The sequence below is a fragment of the Bos indicus x Bos taurus genome, chromosome 13 (genome assembly GCF_003369695.1).
Source record: "Bos indicus x Bos taurus breed Angus x Brahman F1 hybrid chromosome 13, Bos_hybrid_MaternalHap_v2.0, whole genome shotgun sequence".
NCBI lineage: Eukaryota > Metazoa > Chordata > Mammalia > Artiodactyla > Bovidae > Bos > Bos indicus x Bos taurus.
The window spans coordinates 17,511,601-17,533,040 of NC_040088.1; the positions used below are offsets into that span (position 1 = coordinate 17,511,601).

The 21,440-nt window shown below is 41.0% G+C and overlaps 1 protein-coding gene across 3 annotated transcripts in view; it reads left to right on the top strand.

Moving 5' to 3' along the window:
- SAMHD1 (SAM and HD domain containing deoxynucleoside triphosphate triphosphohydrolase 1) overlaps positions 1 to 21,440 on the top strand; it is a 67,367-nt gene that overhangs the window by 31,805 nt on the left and 14,122 nt on the right. For all 3 annotated transcript variants that reach the window (XM_027558601.1, XM_027558602.1, XM_027558603.1), the window contains exons 11-15: positions 458 to 573; positions 9,686 to 9,822; positions 10,606 to 10,701; positions 18,063 to 18,167; positions 18,697 to 18,834. In XM_027558601.1, the coding sequence (XP_027414402.1) occupies positions 458 to 573; positions 9,686 to 9,822; positions 10,606 to 10,701; positions 18,063 to 18,167; positions 18,697 to 18,834 (592 nt within the window). The remainder of the gene's footprint in view (positions 1 to 457; positions 574 to 9,685; positions 9,823 to 10,605; positions 10,702 to 18,062; positions 18,168 to 18,696; positions 18,835 to 21,440) is intronic.

Here is a 21,440-nt window from a genome sequence, read left to right on the forward strand (position 1 = left end):
GATGTATCTAAAGCTTTGTAGTAATGCCTAGAGCACAGTAAATATTACAGTCCACAAATTATCGTGGACTTACTTAGCATGGTTGAGATGCAATTGTCTTTTTTTGGTTTGTTTTAATTGTAAGTTGCAGGTGTACAATATAGTGATTCACAATTTTTAAAGATTATATTCATAGCTATTATAAAATATTGACTACATTCCCCATTGTACAGTGTATCTTTGTAGCTTATTTTATACCTAGTAGTTTATACCTCATACTCCCTCACCTGCCCCCGTCCCTCTGCCTACTGATCACCACTAGTTTGTTCTCTATAAGTCTGAAAAGCAGTTGCCTTTAGAACATTGTATCTCAAGATTTTGTTTCTTAAAAGTAGAGAGGTTTCCTAAATTTTAAGTAAAGCATAAAGCAAATATTCAATTTCCTCATAAACATAAACCTTTATAAAATGATCTTTAGGATTACAGATGCCTTCCTCAAAGCAGACGATCACATAGAGATAACAGGTTCTGCAGGAAGAAAGTATCGCATTTCTACAGCAATTGATGACATGGAAGCCTTCACTAAGCTGACAGGTAAGAAGTAGAAGGTAACATAGGTGGTCCATCTCAGAAACCGTGTAAACTTTCCCTGGATTGCAGATGGGTTATTTTCCAAACATTCCAGTGTATTTAGCTTCTGAAGTGATTGTATACTACTGGATTTGAGTTTTATCTCTGCTTTGTACTAACAAGATAACCTTGATAAAGTTATTTAACCTCTCTGAACCTTGTTTCCTCATCTATAAAGTGGGAGTAATGATACCTAGCATGTAGTTTAGTTGTGATGCTGCAGTGAAGCATATAGCACTTGGAATAGTACTTGGCACACAAGTGCTGTGCTGTGCTTAGTCGCTCAGTCTTGTCGGACTCTTTGTGGCCCCGTGGACTGTAGCCTGCCAGGCTCCTCTGTCCATGGGGATTCTCCAGGCAAGAATACTGGAGTGGGTTGCCATGCCCTCTTCCAGAGGATCTTCCCAATCCAGGGGTTAAACCCAGGTCTCCGACATTACAGGCAGATTCTTTACTGACTGAGCCACCAGGGAAGTCCAAGAATACTGGAGTGGGTAGCCTATCCCTTCTCCAGGGGATCTTCCTGACCCAGGAATCTAACTGGGGTCTCCTGCATTGCAGGTAGATTCTTTACCAGCTGAACTACCAGGGTAACCTAAGTGCTCAATATTAATTATTTTTAACTTCAAATACAATTTGGCTTCCCTGGTGGCTTATTTGGTAAAGAATCCTCCTGCAATGTGGGAGATATGGGTTTGATCCCTGGGTTGGGAAGATCCCCTGGAGAAGGGACCAGCTCTACCCACTCCTGTATTCTGGCCTGCAGAATTCCATGGTCTGTATAGTCCATAGGGTTGCAAAGAGTGGGACATGACTTACACTTTTAATTACACTTTCATAAAACCAGACCAATACCAAAAAGCTGACTTGCTCATTTAACATAATTTTTGTTGCAAAACAGGATGCCAAAGACATTTCTGTGCACTTCAGCAGAAACAAACAACTTAGGGTGGGAAGGAAGAGGGGTGAGGTGTCATAACTGATTCTTTAATGTGGGAAAGTTTAAGATCAGTAAAGCAAAAGATGTAAACCAAAAAGTATATACCAGTTAAGAGTTCTTAGTTGCAAATCCTGAAACTGACTCTGCTTAACTAAAAACAAAGTGATAGAATCAGTGAGAAGGCTAGAGTTTCTGAAACGAGAGAATGGCAGAAGCTGAGTGGCCTCACCACAAGATCAGCTTCCTGTTCCATCACTGCTAAATTTTTTTTATACAGGTGTAAGCAGTGGCACCCCACTCCAGTACTCTTGCCTGGAAAATCCCATGAACGGAGGAGCCTGGTAGGCTGGAGTCCATGGGGTTGCTAAGAGTCGGACACGACTGAGCGACTTCACTTTGACTTTTCACTTTCACGCATTGGAGAAGGAAATGGCAACCCACTCCAGTATTCTTGCCTAGAGAATCCCAGGGATGGGGGAGCCTGGTGGGCTGCCATCTATGGGGTCGGACATGACTGAAGCGAGTTAGCAGCAGCAGCAGGCAGTTAATATATGGGCTTTCTTGGTAGCTCACATGGTAAAGGCTCTGCCTGCAATGCAGGAGACCTGGGTTCAATCCCTAGGTTGGGAAGATACCCTCAAGAAGGGAATGGCTACCCACTCCAGTATTCTTGCCTGGAGAATTCTGTGGACAGAGGAGCCTAGTAGGCTACAGTCCATGGGATGGAAAAGAGTCAGACACCACTGAGCAACTAACACTTTCACCTTCAGGCAATTAATAGAGTCCCCATTACACTTGTAACTTTTTAGGCACTTTCCATTCATACCTAAACTACAGGTTAGAAGGGAAATGGTGATTCTATGTATCAAATGTTTATATACTGAGAACACTGTGTCCATCAAATATTTGCAGTTTATAATGTGACAAATGAGTTTACTTTTTTCTTGTTAATTCATCTGGGTTGGATTGATGACAAAATTACTTACAGGGGATAATGTATTTGCCCTGAAACTTGTTGGCCCTTGTGTGGTGCTTGGTTTCAGTGCAGGTATGGAGGCATTTGATGAGCTCCTGTCAATTAATGTTCCTTGGAGTCAGGAGCTCCCTGGAGTCAGGGTTTGGACTTAAGCCTCCTGCTTCCAGTTATCGGTCTTATTTTTACAGTAGTTTCATAGCTTCTCCTTCTATACAGCACCATTGATAAAACATCTACGTTAAAGATGAAAAGTTTCTCTACTGTGAGGGTCACCCAGAGAGGTTCACAGCGTTATATGGAGAAGAGAAGAGGGAGGAGGGAGTAAGAGGTGACCCGAATGAGATGAGGTGGAATCAATAGAGGAGAGAGTGGGCTATCCAGTAATCTCTTCCTTATGTGCACTCCACAACTGGACCGCTCAGAGTTGTTCACGGAGTTATACAGAGAAGAGAAGAAGGAGGAAGGTGACAGAGGTGGCCAGGAGGATAAAAGGGGGGAATGAAAAGGAGGGAGACAGATCCAGCCAGTAATCAATTCCCTAAGTGTTCTCCACTGTCTGGAACACACAGAAATTCACAGAGTTGGGTAGAGTAGAGAGGGGTTAGGGAGGAGACACAGGCGACCTGGTGGAGAAAAAGGAGAGTCCAAAGAGAGAGAGCAGTTAAGCCAGTAATCTCGCTCCCTAGTGATAAAGGGGTACTGAAGATTGGGTTCTTAAAGGTACAAAATTGGTAACAAATACATAAAAGCAAAAATTAAAAATCTAGAGTAGAGTTTGGAATTTCAAAAATACGATGTTAAAGAAAAGAAGAAGGAAAAGAAAGAGAGAAAAAACAAACAAAAACAAACAAGGTCGTGAAAATTATAAAGAAAATATAGGTACAAAATTGATAACTAATACCAAAAAGCAAAAGTTAAAAATCTAGAGTAGAGTTTGGAATTTCAAAAATACAATGTTAAAAAAAGAAGAAGAGAAAGAAAAAAAAACAAACAAGAACAAACAAATTTGCATAAATTATAAAGAAAATACAGGTATAAAATTGATAACAAATACCAAAAAGCATAAATTAAAAATCTAGAGTAGAGTTTGGAATTTCAGATATACAGTGTTATTTAAAAGAAGAAGAGAAAGAAACCGAGAAAAAGAAAAAGAGACAATAAAAAAGGGTCACAGAAATTGTAAAAAAAAAAAACAACTATAGGTACAAAATTGATAACAAATACCAAAAAGCTAAAATTAAAAATCTAGAGTAGAGTTTGGAATTTCAAAAATACAATGTTAAAGAAAAGAAGGAAAAAAAAAGGTCAAAAAAATTATAAAAAATATATATATGAAGTTTGCTTTAAAAAAAATGGGGTCTTCTTTTTTTTTTGCAAAGTCATCGGTTATAAAAGTGAAAATTAAAGGAATAATAGAAGACTTAAAAAAATTTTTTTTAATTAAAAAATAAAAAAAAAGAATGATCATAAAAATAGTAAAAATATATCTAGGACTTTCTCTGGTTTTGTTGTGAGTATTGCGGGTTCAGTTCATTTTTGGCTAGTTCCTTGGTCTGATTTATATTCTCAAGATCTACAGGCCCCTTCCTGTGTAGCTGGTACTAACCACAGGGTTTTAATCTATTGCCTGTAGCTTCTAAGGTGGTTCCCTCTGTTATAGCTTCCTCTGTTTGCTGGTCTCTTCAGTGTCTGGTTTCCGCCCTGAGCCAAAGGGGACGGTGGAGGACACTTTTTTTTTTTTTTTTTAGGCTCACTTGTTCAGTTGCGCTGAGGGGAGGTAGGGAGGGATGCTGCAAACAAATAACACTGGTGTGTGCTCACAGTGCCTCAGCCACACTGGGTCTGCCCCCTGTTCACGGCGCGTGTAGCCTCCCTGCCCACGCTGCTCAGGCTCTAGGTTGCTCCGATGGGAACCATCCGTGGCCGGCCCTGGGCTGCCTGCACTTCCAGGTCCAAGCCGCTCAGGTTCAGGCACTCGGGTAGTCCTCAGAGGTGCAGACTGTCGGTTGGGCCTGCATTTTGTGCCCTTCCCAGATCCAAGCAGCTCAGGTGATGAGGTGTTTGGCGCGCGGGATTGCTGTGACTTACCGCCTCCCTGCCGCTCGATTATCTAGGTGTGCACCGGCGCACCTTCTCAGGCAGATATTGACCGTCCAGACCCCCAAGAAGTTTTAGTTAGCAAAGAAGCCTGCTTACAGTTTTACAGATGATGTCTCTCTGGGGCTGCGATTGTCCCCTTCCAGCTCTGGCTGCCTATCACCGGAGGGGTGTGGTCTGCCACCGGCTATCTCTGTTCAGTCCTTTGTTCTGTGCGCGGGCCTGGTGGTGTCATAGGTTAGGGCTGGCTTTTTGCGTGGTAGATATCCCACAGTCTGGTTTGCTAGCCCAAATTATTTCACTCAGATAGCGCTCGGGGTATTCAGGCCAGATCCTTGCAATGCAGCCCGCGCCGCGCCTCCCTGCCCAGCCCCCGCTTGCTAATGGCGGATGCAGGCGTCTGCGCTGCTTCTCCGCTGGGGGAGTTACCGTAGGGCTCAAAATGTGCGGGTTTTAATTGTTTATTTATTTTTCCTCCCTGTTATGTTGCCCTCTGTGCTTCCAAGTCTCGGCACAGATTCGGCAGTGAGAAGGTTTCCTGGTGTTTGGAAACTTCTCTCTTTTTAAGACTCCCTTCCCTGGACGGAACTCTGTCCCTCCCTCTACTGTCTCTTTTTTTGTCTTTTATATTTTTTCCTACCTCCTTTTGAAGACTTGGGTTGCTTTTCTGGGTGCCTGATGTCTTCTGCCAGCATTCAGAAGTTGTTTTGTGGAATTTACTCAGTGTTTAAATGTTCTTTTGATGAATTTGTGGGGGAGAAAGTGTTCTCCCCGTCCTACTCCTCCGCCATCTTAGCTCTTCCCCCCTCAGAACAGCATTTTCTTTTATGTTTTCCTCTAAGAGACTGTCCTGACATTGACTTCATTCTGTTGCTGCTGCTAAGTCGCTTCAGTCGTTTCTGACTCTGTGCGACCCCATAGACCACAGCCCACCAGGCTCCCCCGTCCCTGGGATTCTCCAGGCAAGAACACTGGAGTGGGTTGCCATTTCCTTCTCCAGTGCATGAAAGTGAAAAGTGAAAGTGAAGCCGCTCAGTCGTGTCCAACTCTTAGCGACCCCATGGACTGCAGCCTACCAGGCTCCTCCCTCCGTGGGATTTTCCAGGCAAGAGTATTGGAGTGGGGTGCCATTGCCTTCTCTGTGGCTGGAAATGGAAAAAGAGATTATAAGAGAATTTAAGCAACCTACAGATAGTTATTTTTAAACTTTTACTCATACTGAAGCAAATGATGCTGTATTTTAAAAAATCATCTTCAGTCTTCCTCAGAGACCAATCCTAACCATTTATCCTATAACAGTATGTTACATTTAAATTATCTTTCCAGTTAAAAACAAAAATGAATTTTGGACTTTATACACTTTTGGGTTAACTGACAAACTGTCAAATATCATACATCTTAATGAGGTCATAACTCCACATGTCTGTACATAGCTCTTGCTCACCATGAATGAACATGCTGACTAGAACACTGAAACTGGCTTTTACCCTGTTCAGTGAGATGAGTTCACTGTTCACTTGCTTGGATGTTGTCACAATGCCAAAAATCCCAGAAAAGAAATTAGGTCACGTTTTTATGCTTTAACTGTCAGAATATAGAAGAATAAGCATACTGCCTTTCCACTTTCGTCATTTGAGCCAGAAATCATCTTACTTTTCTTGCATGTTATTCTGAGCAGTCATATGATCCTTATTGTCCTTAATAATAACACGACCTTGAAGGAATAGGATCCCATGAGCCCTCCTTTTTTTGGTTGCAATTCCAAAAGCAACTCATCTTTATTTTGAAAATCTTCACTTCTTATTTTTAATTTTTTTAGATTTTTTTTCATGTTTTAGGGATAAGTGTTGAAAATAAACAGCAATGTTAAAAGAGTTTAACAGTTGAAACCTATATACCTAAATTCTAGCATTTGCTGGACTTGCTTTATCACATATTTATTACTTACCATCCCTCTATTCATTTATTTAAAGCTTGAAATTTGAAAGTAAATTTCAGACATCAGTATACCCTAATTCCTGCAGCATGCAGATTAACTAAAGTTCAGTAACTGTTATAGATTTTTCTTCTTTTTATGCAAAATTACATGCAATTTATGTGTTAATAAAAATTGTAAGGTTAACATTTGCTGGACAAATGCAGGACACAGAACATTATCTTCTCCTTAGAAAGTCCCTTCATGCTCTATCCGACAATACCTGTTCTACCTCATCTCTAGAAGCAACCACTATTACCTGTCCTAGAGTTTCATATCAGTGGAATCATACAGTATATATTCTTCTGCATAAGGCTTCTTTCACTTAGCATTGACATTTATCCAGATTGCATGTATCAGTAATTCATTCCCTTTTATTGCTGAGTAGTAGTCTATTGTATGAATATGCCACTGTTTGTTTATCTCTTCTCTCTGCTTCCTAAATTCCTATTTCTGATGAATGTTTCAGCTTATCTGGATGCAACTATCGTAAGCATTGCAAATGTTATGACCACTGCCTTAGGTAGTCATTTTCATATCTTGGTCTTTATTCTGCAATATTCCTAAGCAATAGGTGGACCTTACCCTTTCCTCCCCTTCCCTTTCAAGACCTTACCCCCAAATCCCTTAATTAAATTGGGGCCTTAGAATGTTAAATTCAAAAGAACCTTAGAGATCATCTGCTTAAAACTCCTCTTGATGAGGAAACTAAGGCCAAATGAAAGAAAGCAACTTATCCTAATAAATGGCAAACCTGAGCTCAAATCAAGTCTTCTGACTCCCAAGTTGAATGTTGTTTACACTCTTTTAGTAAACACTTTAATCATTCAGTTTAATAGACAAGCAGTTTCCCTTTACTTTTGTACATATATGTATCCTGTGACCCTTTAATCCCTCTTTTGCCCACTCAGCCAATGAAAACGTCAGTCCACCCCAAAACCTGTACCTGGTAGAATAAGATGAAAGGCATAAGAAGAGTATCAGTCAAGTTCTTTGGGGTTCGAGGGAAGAAGAAATTACATCTGTAATTTGGATGCACTGGGGAAGGTTTCATAATTAGGCACTTTTTGAGATGAACCTCAGAGATTAGATAGGCCTTCAAGAAGTGAGATTCTGTCATGGGGGAAAGCATTTCCCTAATTTAGCTGGGAATAGGGTAGATTAAAGCATGGGTTAGAAAAGTGTGCTCTTATTATATTAAAATTGTTTTGTTTTTCAAACTGAATATAATATGTAAAGAAATAATGAAAACCAGACTTCCTTGGTGGTCCAGTGGTTAAGAATCCTCCTGCTAATGTAGGGGCCATGGGTTCAGTACCTGGTCCGGCAGGATTCTCCATGCTATGAGGCAACTAAGTCCATGCGCCACAACTATTGAAGCCCATGGGCACTAGAGCCCTTGCTCTGCAACAAGAGAAGCCACCACAGGAGAAGCACGAGCACTGCAGCTAGAGAAAGCCCATGCCCAGCAAGAAAGACTCAGCACAGTGAAAAATGAATAAAATGAACATGCTTTTAAAAGATGTTTCTTAAAAGCATTACTGAGAGGGTAAGGAATCTGTTAACCATGGATTAAGAGGGAAGAACATACATATACATGTAGGTGACGTGAATGACATAGGCTGCTAATATTTTGCCAAGAAAGGGCATTTTAATAAAATTCACTTTGCAAAATGCAATGGTTGATTCAATCAAGGATAATGAATGAATGCTAAACCATTGGTTGAAAACTTACTGGGATAATCAGAGCCTCTGAAAATATCACCTTGCAGAAAGATTCACTTTTAACAGAGAAAAACCTGAGGATTATTGCCCTAACCAACTTTTGGAACTTGTTAACAAAGCCCATTATGTGATACATGATGTGATGCACTGAGCCAAGCTCATGTGGTGCTCTTAGATGTTATAACACTTGTATAATGTTCTTCATAACAGTGTTTTCCTTGAATCTAGTGGTAAAGAAACAGTAAACAAGTTCACAGTTTGGACATTTTACACAATGACTGCGTGAACTTTTCTAAATTGTCAACATCATGAAAGAAGTTGGAATTACCTAGTTCTAGATGGGAGGAGCCTAGAAAACATGACAACTAATGTCATCCGTCATCTTTAATTGGTATCTCTATCCAGCAACAAAAATTTGTAAATTGCATTGTTGCAACAATTAAACAAATTCAAGTACAGATTGTATGTCAGATATCTTTATATCAGTGTTAAATTTCTTGACATGATTGTGATTAAGTTAGATAATGTTCTTGGGAGGTATATGCTGAAATATTTAGGAGTCAAGAGTCTTGCTATCTGTAATTTTCAAATGTTTCCTCAAAAATTTGTATGTGCACACATACAGTGTTTACATATGTCGAAACAAAACAGTTGATAAATTTTGGTGAAGGGTATTTTATTTTGAAATTTCTGAAATAAAAAGTTTGAAGAAAAAGGAAGAAGGAAATTAAGCTACCTTCTATCATCATGGAATGAAACCTTTAAAAGCTTTTTCTTTTTTTTGACTGTGCCTTTCTTTGCAGGATCTTAGTTCCCCTACCAGGGATCGAACCCAAGCCCCAGCAATGAAATTACTGAGTCCTAACTACTGTACCTTCAGGGAACTCCCTTAAAAACTTTTTATTAAGGAAATTTACATCACTTAGTTTCATGAGTTAGCTGCAATAATTAGCATTGCAGTTTTATTTCATCCCTTCACCCCATCAGACCCTGAGCCATTTTGAAGCAGATCTCAGACATAATTTTGTTATTCCTTAAGTTTCATTCTCTTTTTTTTAAAAAAGCAATAAACTAATATACCCTTTTGTACCCCCAAACTCAGTCTCAAGTCATCATCTCCAGTGCAGTCTTACCTCATCTCTCCCCTTTCCCACTCATTAGGTTATCCTGAAACAAATCCAAGACACTGATTGGAGCACTTTTTACAAAAGTTTTTTCACATCTTTATAATCATAGTGTGTCTATGTATGTAAACCTCTGCTTGAAATCATTTCAGAAGTACAGCAATATGAGTCTCTTTAAATATTGTTTTTTTTTGTTTTTTTTTCATTCTAATATAACTGAAATTTCATCAAATTGGCAGATAACATTTTTCTGGAGATCTTATACTCCACTGATCCCAACCTGAATGATGCACGAATGATTTTAAAGAAAATTGAATCCCGTAATCTATACAAGTTTGTGGGTGAGACTCAGCCCATGATACAAAGAATTAAAAAGGTAAGTTGAAAGGTCCTCTGTCCCCACAAGAGGAAACCATACCCATCACAATACCACAGCTGTATTCTAAGTCCTTTATAATTAATACGTTCTCATTTAATCTTCACATCAATCTCTTGAGACGTATCTTGCAGACAAACTGAAGCTTGGGAAAGATTAAATAACTTGCCTACAGAAGCACACTTAGTAAGCTAGGATTCAAAGTCAAGTCTCATTTACTCCAAACCTTTACTTTCTCAACTCGGAAGTGAGAGGGGGCCTCGTTTTACCTAGATCCAAAGACCAGAAAATGAATGTAATGGAAAAGGGGCCTCAAAATAAGGCCTCTGCAGGAGCTTCTTTGAGACTCTAAGGACCTGCTTTTTAACTACTTCCTTCTTTCACAGTTTATCACTTTGTCCCAGACAGTGCTTGCCTGCCTGCCTTAGTTCAGTCATTAGTTCTCTCTCCTGCTTGTTGAAGGGTCTTATCTTTGTCAAAAAACCTGTAACACAAGCTATGCTGATAACCACACCCTGCCTCACAATACTGCCTTAGGTCACACTTTACTTCTTCTTGTTTTACTAATAGGTTAAAGCCTCATTTTTTTCAATGTGAAATTCTGTTATGAAAATCACACTATTGTGATTTGATTAAAAGGTAGCATGGGTATATATTTGTTAGGGAAATCTCTATCTATGTGTCTTGGTAAAGTGCCATTTTTAGAGAAGAACCCTCTTGGTGGCACAAACACTGTAGGATGAAGAACTGGAGTTCTAACATGAGGAGCCTTGTCTTTTCCAGGAAAACTATGAACACCTTCCAAATGAGGTCGCCAGTGCTAAACCCAGTGATGTAGAGCTAGAAGCTGAACTGAAGGCTGAAGATTTGATAGTGGATGTAAGTAGTTAGCTCAATAACATGCTAAGCAAAGAATTTATTTAAGGTAAAGCATCACTACCACCCCTGTTATAACAGTAGTACATGTTCATTAGAAAATCTGGAAAATATAGAAAAAAGGATGGATAGAAGAGAATCACCTATGATATCACAGAAAATACTAACATTAGGCAGATTTTTAAAATGACAGCCAACTCCAGTATTCTTGCCTGGGAAATTCCATGGACAGAGGAGCCTGACAGGCTGGGCTAACAGTCCATGGGGGCGCAAAAGAGTCGGGCACAACTGAGGGACTAAACAGCAACGAACAAAATTTTCTTTGACATATTTTTATGTCAATATTGTCAATATTTTTATGTAATTGTGGTCATGTTATTAATAGAGCATTGTATATAATGATTTTTAAATGTTTTCTTGATCAAAAAAGTAATTGTTGTTGTTGTTCAGTTGCTCAGTCGTGACTCCATGGACTGCACCATGCCAGGCTTCCCTGTCCTTCACTATCTCCCAGAGCTTGCTCAAACTCATGTCCATTGAGTCCGTGATGTGATCCAACCATCTTGTCTTCTGTTATCCCCTCCCCCTCCTGCCTTCAATCTTTCCCAGCATCAGGGCCTTTTCTAATGAGTGGGCTCTTCACATCAGGGGGTCCACTGGAGAAGGGAATGGCAAACCACTTCAGCATTCTTGCCTTGAGAACTGTACGAACAGTATGAAAAGGCAAAAAGATATGACACTGAAAAATGAACTCCCCAGGTTGGTAGGTGCCCAATATGCTACTGGAGAAGAGCAGAGATAGCTTCAGAAGGAATAAGAGGCTTAGTCAAAGTGGAAACAACGCTCAGTTATGGATGTGTCTGATGGTGAAAGTAAAGTCGAATGCTGTAAAGAACAATATTGCATCAGATCAGATCAGATCAGATCAGTCGCTCAGTCGTGTCCGACTCTTTGCGACCCCATGAATCGCAGCACGCCAGGCCTCCCTGTCCATCACCAACTCCGGGAGTTCACTCAGACTCACATCCATCAAGTTAGTGACGCCATCCAGCCATCTCATCCTCTGTCGTCCCCTTCTCCTCTTGCCCCCAATCCCTCCAAGCATCAGAGTCTTTTCCAATGAGTCAACTCTTCGCATGAGGTGGCCAAAGTACTGGAGTTTCAGCTTTAGCATCATTCCCTCCAAAGAAATCCGAGGGCTGATCTTCAGAATGGACTGGTTGGATCTCCTTGCAGTCCAAGGGACTCTCAAGAGTCTTCTCCAACACCACAGTTCAAAAGCATCAATTCTTCGGCGCTCAGCTTTCTTCACAGTCCAACTCTCACATCCATAAATGACCACAGGAAAAACCATAGCCTCGACTAGACAAACCTTCGTTGGCAAAGTAATGTCTCTGCTTTTGAATATGCTATCTAGGTTGGTCATAACTTTCCTTCCAAGGAGTAAGCGTCTTTTAATCTCATGGCTGCAGTCACCATCTGCAGTGATTTTGGAGCCCAGAAAAATAAAGTCTGACACTGTTTCCACTGTTTCCCCATCTGTTTCCCATGAAGTGATGGGACCGGATGCCATGATCTTCATTTTCTGAATGTTGAGCTTTAATACAACTTTTTCACTCTCCACTTTCACTTTCATCAAGAGGCTTTTGAGTTCCTCTTCACTTTCTGCCATAAGGGTGGTGTCATCTGCATATCTGAGGCTACTGATATTTCTCCTGGCAATCTTGATTCCAGTGTTTCTTCCAGTCCAGCGTTTCTCATGATGTACTCTGCATATAAGTTAAATAAGCAGGGTGACAATATACAGCCTTGACGTACTCCTTTTCCTATTTGGAACCAGTCTGTTCCATGTCCAGTTTTAACTGTTGCTTCCTGACCTGCATATAGGTTTCTCAAGAGGCAGGTCAGGTGGTCTGGTATTCCCATCTCTTTCAGAATTTTCCACAGTTTATTGTGATCCACACAGTCAAAGGCTTTGGCATAGTCAATAAAGCAGAAATAGATGGTTTTCTGGAACTCTCTTGCTTTTTCCATGATCCAGCGGATGTTGGCAATTTGATCTCTGGTTCCTCTGCCTTTTCTAAAACCAGCTTGAACATCAGGAAGTTCACGGTTCACATATTGCTGAAGCCTGGCTTGGAGAATTTTGAGCATTACTTTACTAGCGTGTGAGATGAGTGTAATTGTGTGGTAGTTTGAGCATTCTTTGGCATTGCCTTTCTTTGGGATGGGAATGAAAACTGACCTTTTCCAGTCCTGTGGCCACTGCTGAGTTTTCCAAATTTGCTGGCATATTGAGTGCAGCACTTTCACAGCATCATCTTTCAGGATTTGGAATAGCTCAACTGGAATTCTATCACCTCCACTAGCTTTGTTTGTAATGATGCTTTCTAAAGCCCACTTGACTTCACATTCCAGGATGTCTGGCTCTAGGTCAGTGATCACACCATCGTGATTATCTGAGTCATGAAGATCTTTTTTGTACAGTTCTTCTGTGTATTCTTGCATAGGAACCTGAAATGTTAGGACCATGAATCAAATTGGAAGTGGTCAAACAGGAGATGACAAGAGTGAACACTGACATTTTAGGAATCAGTGAACTAAAATGAACAGGAAAGGACCAATTTAATTCAGAGGACCATTATATCTACTACTGTGGGCAAGAATTCCTTATAAGAAATGGAGTAGTCCTCATAGTCAACAAAAGAGTCTGAAAAGCAGTACTTGGATGCAATCTCAAAAACGACAGAATGATCTCTGTTTCTTTCCAAGGCAAACCATTCAATTTTACAGTAATCCAAGTCTATGCCCCAACCACTAATGCCAAAGAAGCTAAAGTTGAACAGTTCTATGAAGATCTACAACACCTTCTAGAACTAACACCAAAAAAAGATGTCCTTTTCATTATAGGAGACTGGAATGCAAAAATAGGAAGATACCTGGGGTAGTAGGCAAGTTTGGTTTCGGTGTACAAAATGAAGCAGGACAAAGTCTAACAGAGTTTTGCCAAGAGTACACACTGGTCATAGCAAACACCCTCTACCAACAACAAAAGAGACGACTCTACACATGAACATCACCAGATGGTCAATACCCAGATCAGATTGATTATATTCTTTGCAGCCGAAGATGGAGAAGCTCTATACAATCAGCAAAAATCAGGAGCTGACTGTGGCTCAGATTATGAACTCCTTATTGCAAAATTCAGACTTAAATTGAAGAAAGTAGGGCAAACCACTAGGCCAAGGTATAAAGTAATACATACCAATAATTTTTTAATAGCACACACACACAAAGGAAAATATTAAGATTTTTTACTCCTATTTTCGTGGAGAATGTAGTGTCTTCTTATATCCTATGAAAATGCCAAATGACTTTCTAATATTTTCTTCTGTTCTCTAGTAAGAAATTCTTTTCAGAGTTCTACTCCTGAAATCTCAGGACAGTCTTCCCTGTGTACTTTTTCCATAAGCCTCTAAATTCTTATCTTCTTGCTGATGCATCTTTGAGTGAAGGGCAATCTTACTATAACCATTCTTTGCCCTTGAACCCCCTTTCTATTTCCTTGGCTGCGTGTTCAAGTGCCTTAGATCTGCAGATCGGCTGCAGCTTCCTGTTTGATTAGATGAAGTTCCCTCAGAATAAAGGGATCTCGAGTCCTGACTTCCTGAGGCTCTGAAAGGCTTCCCTCTCCGGAATGTTACCCCTGGGCTTGCACATGTCTGTGCTTGCCCGCAGTGCCGAGCATTGCTCCTAGTAGTCCCCCACTTCCCAGGGCATCCCCGTCCAGGTGGCCTCATGCATAGATGACGTACACATGGCCAGTAGGCATGAAAAGAAGTTTAACTTTCTTATTAACCTGTAGGCAAATTGATGCAATGAGTTTCTGATTCTCAGATATATAAGATGAAAAAATTTTTTTTAAGATTTTGTGATAATAAAGATATGTGATAATGGAAGTGTAAATTGACACAAGAGATCAAACTTGGGTCAATTTTAACTGACCTGGCAATTTCAGTCTGGAGGTTTGTCCTAAGGAGATAATCAGTTTTGCACCAAAACACAAATATATTTATTGTGGCATTATTATAGTGTGAAATTTGAGGGAAAGTGTATATGTCAGTGGAATAATGGAAGCATTAAAAGTTGTTTTTAACATGGAAAGATGTTTATAATAAGTGAAAAAAGTACATACAGAATTATTTTATTTTTGTATCTTTAAATTTATATACACGTGTGTATACAGTGAACACACTGAAAAATCCTGGATATATTAACATTGTTTCTACCTGGGTGGTAGAATTGCAGGTGACTTTTTATAGTGAGTGTGGTATAAGAGTTTCATAATCAGAAAAAATAACTATCCATTTTAAGATGGGTAAAGCCCTTCTATATTCTGAGAAAGCAAGTAAAATTGCTAACTACATTTCTTATCGTGTGTTTGCATTCCAGTTTTAGTTTTACAGTGTGATATATTTATGTGGTCCATTTTACCATGCGTGACTCCTTTTAAGACTGCGAGTAGTAATTTTATGATTATCTAATGGGCTGTAAAACATAATTTGCTAGTTAGAATTAAAAATATGTAGTTGTTGGTCTGTAGCTACTTTTTACTCTTGTGTCCTTGGTTAAAAATGGGGTCTCTGGGACTTCCTAGGTGCTCCAGTGGTTAAGAATTTCCCTGCCAAGGGGACACTGGCTCGATCTCTGCTCCAGGAAGAATCCACATGCCAGGGGGCAACTAAGCCCGAGCACCATAACTACTGAGTCCACACTTTAGAGCCCACAAGCCACACCCACTGAGCCCGAGAGCCCTTAAAGAATGGGGTCTCCAACATTGCCCTCTGGAAGAATAACTGTTTCAATAAATCTGCTTAAAGGAGGAATTTACAGTACATTGTAGAGAAAATGAGGATTACCTTTTATTCCAATTCTAAAGCCAAGGAAATAAATACCTAAGAGCTAGGAGTACTTGTAAAATGGTTGAAAATTTGATTAGTATTCATGCCTCATCATGATGGGTAAAAATGTCAAGGCTGCATCAGGGCTCTCGCACATGGCACTACACGGGGGCCTGTGACAGCACCAGCCCCAGGATCATGGGGAGGACTGAGCAGCTCTCCCTCACGTCAGAGGGATGCAGCTCTCAGAGCCAGTGGACCACACAGAATGGGAGGGTCAGCCATGTACTGCAGATGCTGGGCTCACTTCTGGCCCACAGCTGAATCTCAGATGTCCACGCTTCTCACAGGGAGCGTCGCCACCAAAGCTCATATACTGGTTTTCTTCTGTCACCACTCACAGGAAAAGCCCCTCTCATCATCTGTTCTTTTTTTTTTTTTTGCACTATCCTCGCCACATTACTCTATTTCTTCCTGTTATTTCACTTCCAGTTTCTTCCCTTGTCCTGAACTTATCCCTGAAGCCCTTAGGAATTTCCATTCCATAATTAATGCACCTGTATCTTCAGCCTCTTCACTATCTCTTTGCCTTTGTTGCATGCAGCCTGCTGTCCCCTGAGAAGCTTATTCCCCTGCAGCTCTTTCAGGAAAAGCACATTCCTCAGGGTCAAGAGATCTTGGTCATCAGTCCTTTTGTTCCCTACTACCATCTCCAGACCCCATGCAAGATCCCTGTTCCTCTGAGACTGCCATCCTTAAACCAGCTCCTGTCCTCTTGGTTGAAGATTTTGGTATGGTATAAAGCCCTCCACTCACTCCAGTTCCTGCCATCATCTTTAGAGGCTTCATAGTCCCATGACACCAGCTCTGATCTCCGTATCCTCAACCTCAATGACTTTATCCCCTCCACCTCATCCAGCACACTCAGCAGATTATGCACTCTGAACCTTATTGACATTGAAAAAGGCCCTTCCTCTAAAATTCACTAATTTAAGCATCCCATCTCTGTACACAAACTCCTTTCTTCCTTACTTTCTTGTTCCTAGCTCATTGGGAACTTCAGTTTATTGTCTCCTTCCTTTCTTCCAGCTTGTCCCCTTACCTTTCCTGGGTACCACGGTCCACTCCATATTCTCCCCTCTTGCCTCTCTTTAACAACCAAACTTCTAAGAGTTGTCGTCTCTCTTTTATTTCTCGACTTCTTTTTTGTTTTATTGTTGTTTGTTTTAAGCCATGCCATGTGGCATGCGGGACTTCCCCCACCAGGGACCAAACCTTTTCCCTGCAATGGAAGCACAGAGCTGTAACACTGGACCATCAGGAAAGTCCATTTTCCTCTACTTCTAAACTGCTTTTCTGTCACTATCACTATACAGCTCTATTCATTTTATTGCCAGTCATCATATTGTACTTGGGATGTATTACAATATCTCCAAGGTCTAGGCCTGTATTAAAACTGCTCACTAAGACCACCAGTGACTTCAGTGTTACTAAAACTAGCAGACAAGTTTCTGTCCTTTGTGCCTCAGAGCTGTTTCTTCCGCCTAAAATTCTTTTCTTTCCTACCTAAGCCTGGTTAATTTCTGCTCACTTTATTAGTAAAATCAGTTTTCCCAGGAGAATATTTCTAGTCATTGCCTGCTGCTGCTAAGTTGCTTCAGTCATGTCCAACTCTGTGCGACCCCATAAACGGAAGCCCACCAGGCTCCCCCGTCCCTGGGATTCTCCAGGCAAGAACACTGGAGTGGGTTGCCATTTCCTTCTCCAATGCAGGAAAGTGAAAAGTGAAAGTGAAGTCACCCAGTTGTTCCTGACTTGTAGCAACTTCATGGACCACAGCCCACTAGGCTCCTCCGTCCATGGGATTTTCCAGGCAAGAGTACTGGAGTGGGTTCATTGCCTAGGAGCCCCAGACTACTAGGTTCTCAGGTCACAAAGTTTCACAGCACCATTTGCTTTTCCTTGGTAGCTTTTTTTTTTTTTTTAGCCACACCACCATACAGCTTGCAGGATCTTAGTCTTCTGACCAGGGATCAAACCCAGGCCCCTAGCAGTGAGACCACCAAGTCCTAACCACTGTACTGTAGCAAGGGAATTCCCAGTAATTACTTTTATAATTATTTGTTCTACCTTAGTCTAGGCCATGTGGTCTGTAGGGGCTGGGATTTTATCAAACGTCCTTGTATCTCTGCACAACAGTGCCTGGCACATGTCTGTCACATAGTGGATATTGACTTTATACCCTACTTATGTTGAAAGCACAAAATGTCTCTCCTTACTCCACCCAGATTTCAAATCTATGGGTCATGCACCAGAACTCCTGTCGTTCCACTATGAGCCACTCCAGCAGGGCTCCTACTTCTCCAGAGAGTGCAGCTTCGTTTCTTGTGATACCCTCACAATCCTGAATTAAATTCTCATTGCTGTTATGTACATGATCACTCACTTATTGCTTGTATTAAGGTTATCAACATGGATTATGGGATGGAAGACAAGAATCCTATTGATCATGTTCGCTTCTATTGTAAGAGTGACCTCAGCAAGGCAGTCATGATTACTAGAAACCAGGTAACTACTTACAGTGGCATTTGGCAAATCTTTGTAGTAAAGTTGCAGTTTACATGCAGGTTAGGCTCTGAAGTCAATGTATACAGTTTTAAAAAAAGAAACAGAAACATATCTTTAAAGTATACATGATTTTCATAGACTAGACCATCTTAACAGCCAGTTTTTCCTGTTTGCTGAACTTGAAGAAAGCTCCGTTTTTTTGGTTTAGAAGGTAATTTATAAGTCTGGTGGGACAGGAATATCATGGTTGAAGTCCTCTAAGTTAAATGTGCTTATTTGTATATCTTCTGTGAGAGAGTCTGTAGTCTTCATATATCATACAAACCTTTCATATTGATGAACATAAAATTATGGGACATCGTGCAGTATGACAGTTACCCTGAATTCTTTTCTTTGGATAATCATTGGTATAAAGTACCAAGACAACATGGGGTGTTTAATACCACATCGAGCGCAGAGCTTAGGAACAGCTGATCTCTCTTCAGCATGTGAATTCAGGGTGACAGTGAAACCTTTCCTTCTTTAAAAGGTTTCTCAGTTTTTGCCAGAGACATTTGCTGAGCAGCTGATTCGAGTTTACTGTAAGAAGACAGATGAAAAGACTCTGTTTGCTGCACGACAGCATTTCGTCCATTGGTGCTTAATCAATGACTTCACCAAGCCACAGGTGGGTGACTTATTATTCACATGCATCACAGAAATTTTAAGTAAAAGCCACAAGCAATCTTTACTTCCCTCTGAAAAGTTCTCATTTAAATGATAGTCGTTTGATGAACTTACTTATAAGACAGAAACAGACTCACAAACTTAGAGAATGAACTTACAGTTACCATGGGTGAAGGATGGGGGCGGACAGGAATAGTTAGGGAGTTTGGGGTTGACATGAACACACTGCCATATTTGAGATGGATAACCAGCAAAGACCTAGGACCTTCTGTATAGCACAGGGAACTCTGCTCAGTAGTATGTAACAACTTAAATTTGAAAACAAACAGATACGTATTTATGAATAACTGAATCACTTTGCTGTACACCTGAAACTGACATAACACTGTTAATCAACTGTACTCCAATATAAAACAAAAAGAAAATAATAGTCATTTGACTTGATTTGGGGGGGAAAAAAGTTTTTCCACATTAAGCTGCCCTTTAAATCTTTTATTTTTAAAATTGGAGTATAATTGCTTCACAATGCTGTGTTAGTTTCTGCTGTACAACAACGTGAATCAGCTCTATGTAAACATAAATCCCGTCTCTGGAGCCTCCCTGCCACTCACCCCCGTCGCACCCGCCTCGGTCATCACAGAGCACGGAGCTTAACTCCCTGTGCGGTACAGCAGCTTCCCACTAGCTGTCTGTTTTACACCCTGGTAGTTTTGCCAGTCATTTTATTATACTTTGCATGTATTGCAATATCTCCAAGGTCTTGGCCTGTATTAAATCTACTCTCATTAAGACCACCAGTGACTTCAGTGTTACTAGAACTAGCAGACAAGTTTCTGTCCTTTGTGCCTCAGACCTGTTTCTTCTACCTGTAATTCTTTTGTTTCCTACCTAAACCCGGTTAATTCCTGCTCACTTTATTAGTAGAATCACTTTCCCAATGCTGAGTAAACTCAGCATTTCCAAACTTGTAACCTATTTAAATTCACTAGTTGCCAATCCCATAGAGAATGTTGTTGAAATGGTCCTTTATTGACCTGCACATGGTGGATGCCTGGCACAGAGAACATTGATAGTTGTTGATTGAACAAATGATTGGTAGGTAGGTCGGAAGCAGCATTCTGCTTCCTGGTCTAGTACTGTCTGTCACAGCACCCTGCCTGCTTTAACCCCCAAGCATTGGATACTGAAGGAAACAAAAGTGAAAGGTTAGATGTGAAAGAGTAGCCCAGTATATCAGATCTTTGTCAAATGCCAGAGGGAGGGACACAGGGAAGTCTTTTAGTATTCAGAGTTGAGAGAGCTGTCAGGTAGGAGGGAGGATTCTTCTAGATCCAAAAGCTGGATTGTGTTTGGATGAGTAGCAGAGAGAAATGAGAGCTACACAAAAATGAAACTGGAACAAGTCGGGTGTGTTTGGGAGCTATGAAGAGACTGGTCTGACTGGAGGAGAAAAGTCATATTGTTGAGGTGACAGGGCACACAGAAGGAATTGGCTTGATTGTGGAGAAGCACTGATAATCAGCTAAGAGTTATTCTTATGCACAGTGGGGAGGGAATTGCCGAGAGTATTCAAGACTTACCGTGCTGCTATAATTATTTTCTTTTAGCAATTTTATTTATGTTTTTTTTATTATTTATGTATTTTTAAATTTAATTTTATTGATTTATTTTTGGCTGCACTGGGCCTTCATCGCTGTGCATAGGCTTTCTCTAGTTGCAGTGAGCAGGGGCTACTCGTTATTGCAGTGCACAGGCTTCTCATTGCAGTGGCTTCTGTTGTGGAGTGCAGGCTCGAGGTGCCCAGGCTTCAGGAGTTGTGATGCACGGGCTCAGTAGTTGTGGTGCATGGGTTTAGTTGCTCCATGGCATGTGGGATCTTCCAGCCTGGTCCAGGGATTGAACCCATGTCCCCTGTATTGGCAAGCAAATTTTTGTCCATTGTACCACCAGGGAAGTCCATGCTGTAGTTATTATTTACTTCTGGGCTTTTATCTCTAGCTAGACCTGTGGGAATATAGGAAGTATGTCCATCTTAAGAACTATAGCTTCTAAGGAGACTAAACCCCTGATGAGAAAGGAAGACTCTAGCGACAGATAGACTGGCACATGGAGAGACTGGAAACAGAGAGACAAGACGCTACTCAAGTTCAGCGACTCAAGTTGGACCCTAAATCCAGATACATTCTTTCAGGGAATGAGTGTTCCCTCAGGTCCTGTGTCCGGGACCAGGCTTGGAACAGGACGTGAGACAGTTCCCGAGGGTCTCGCTCTAGTTGGGGACAATAAAAACTCAAGTAAATAATAATCACAGTAGTGCGTAAGTACTTTGGGGTCAGAGCAGTGTGTACAGTCTTAGAGGAGCAAAAAGGTGAAGGGTTTATGCCAGAGTTGGTTGGTTGGGAAAGACTCACTTAAAGAAGGACTTGGAAAGACTTCCCTGGTGATCCTGTGGTTAAGAATCCACCTGCCAATGCAGGGGACACGGGTTCAATCCCTGGCCTGGGAGGATCTCACGTACCATGGGGCAAGTAAGCCCGTGTACCACAATTACTGAGCCAGTGCTCTAGAGCCCGCACTCCACAACTAGAGGAGCCACCACAGTGAGAA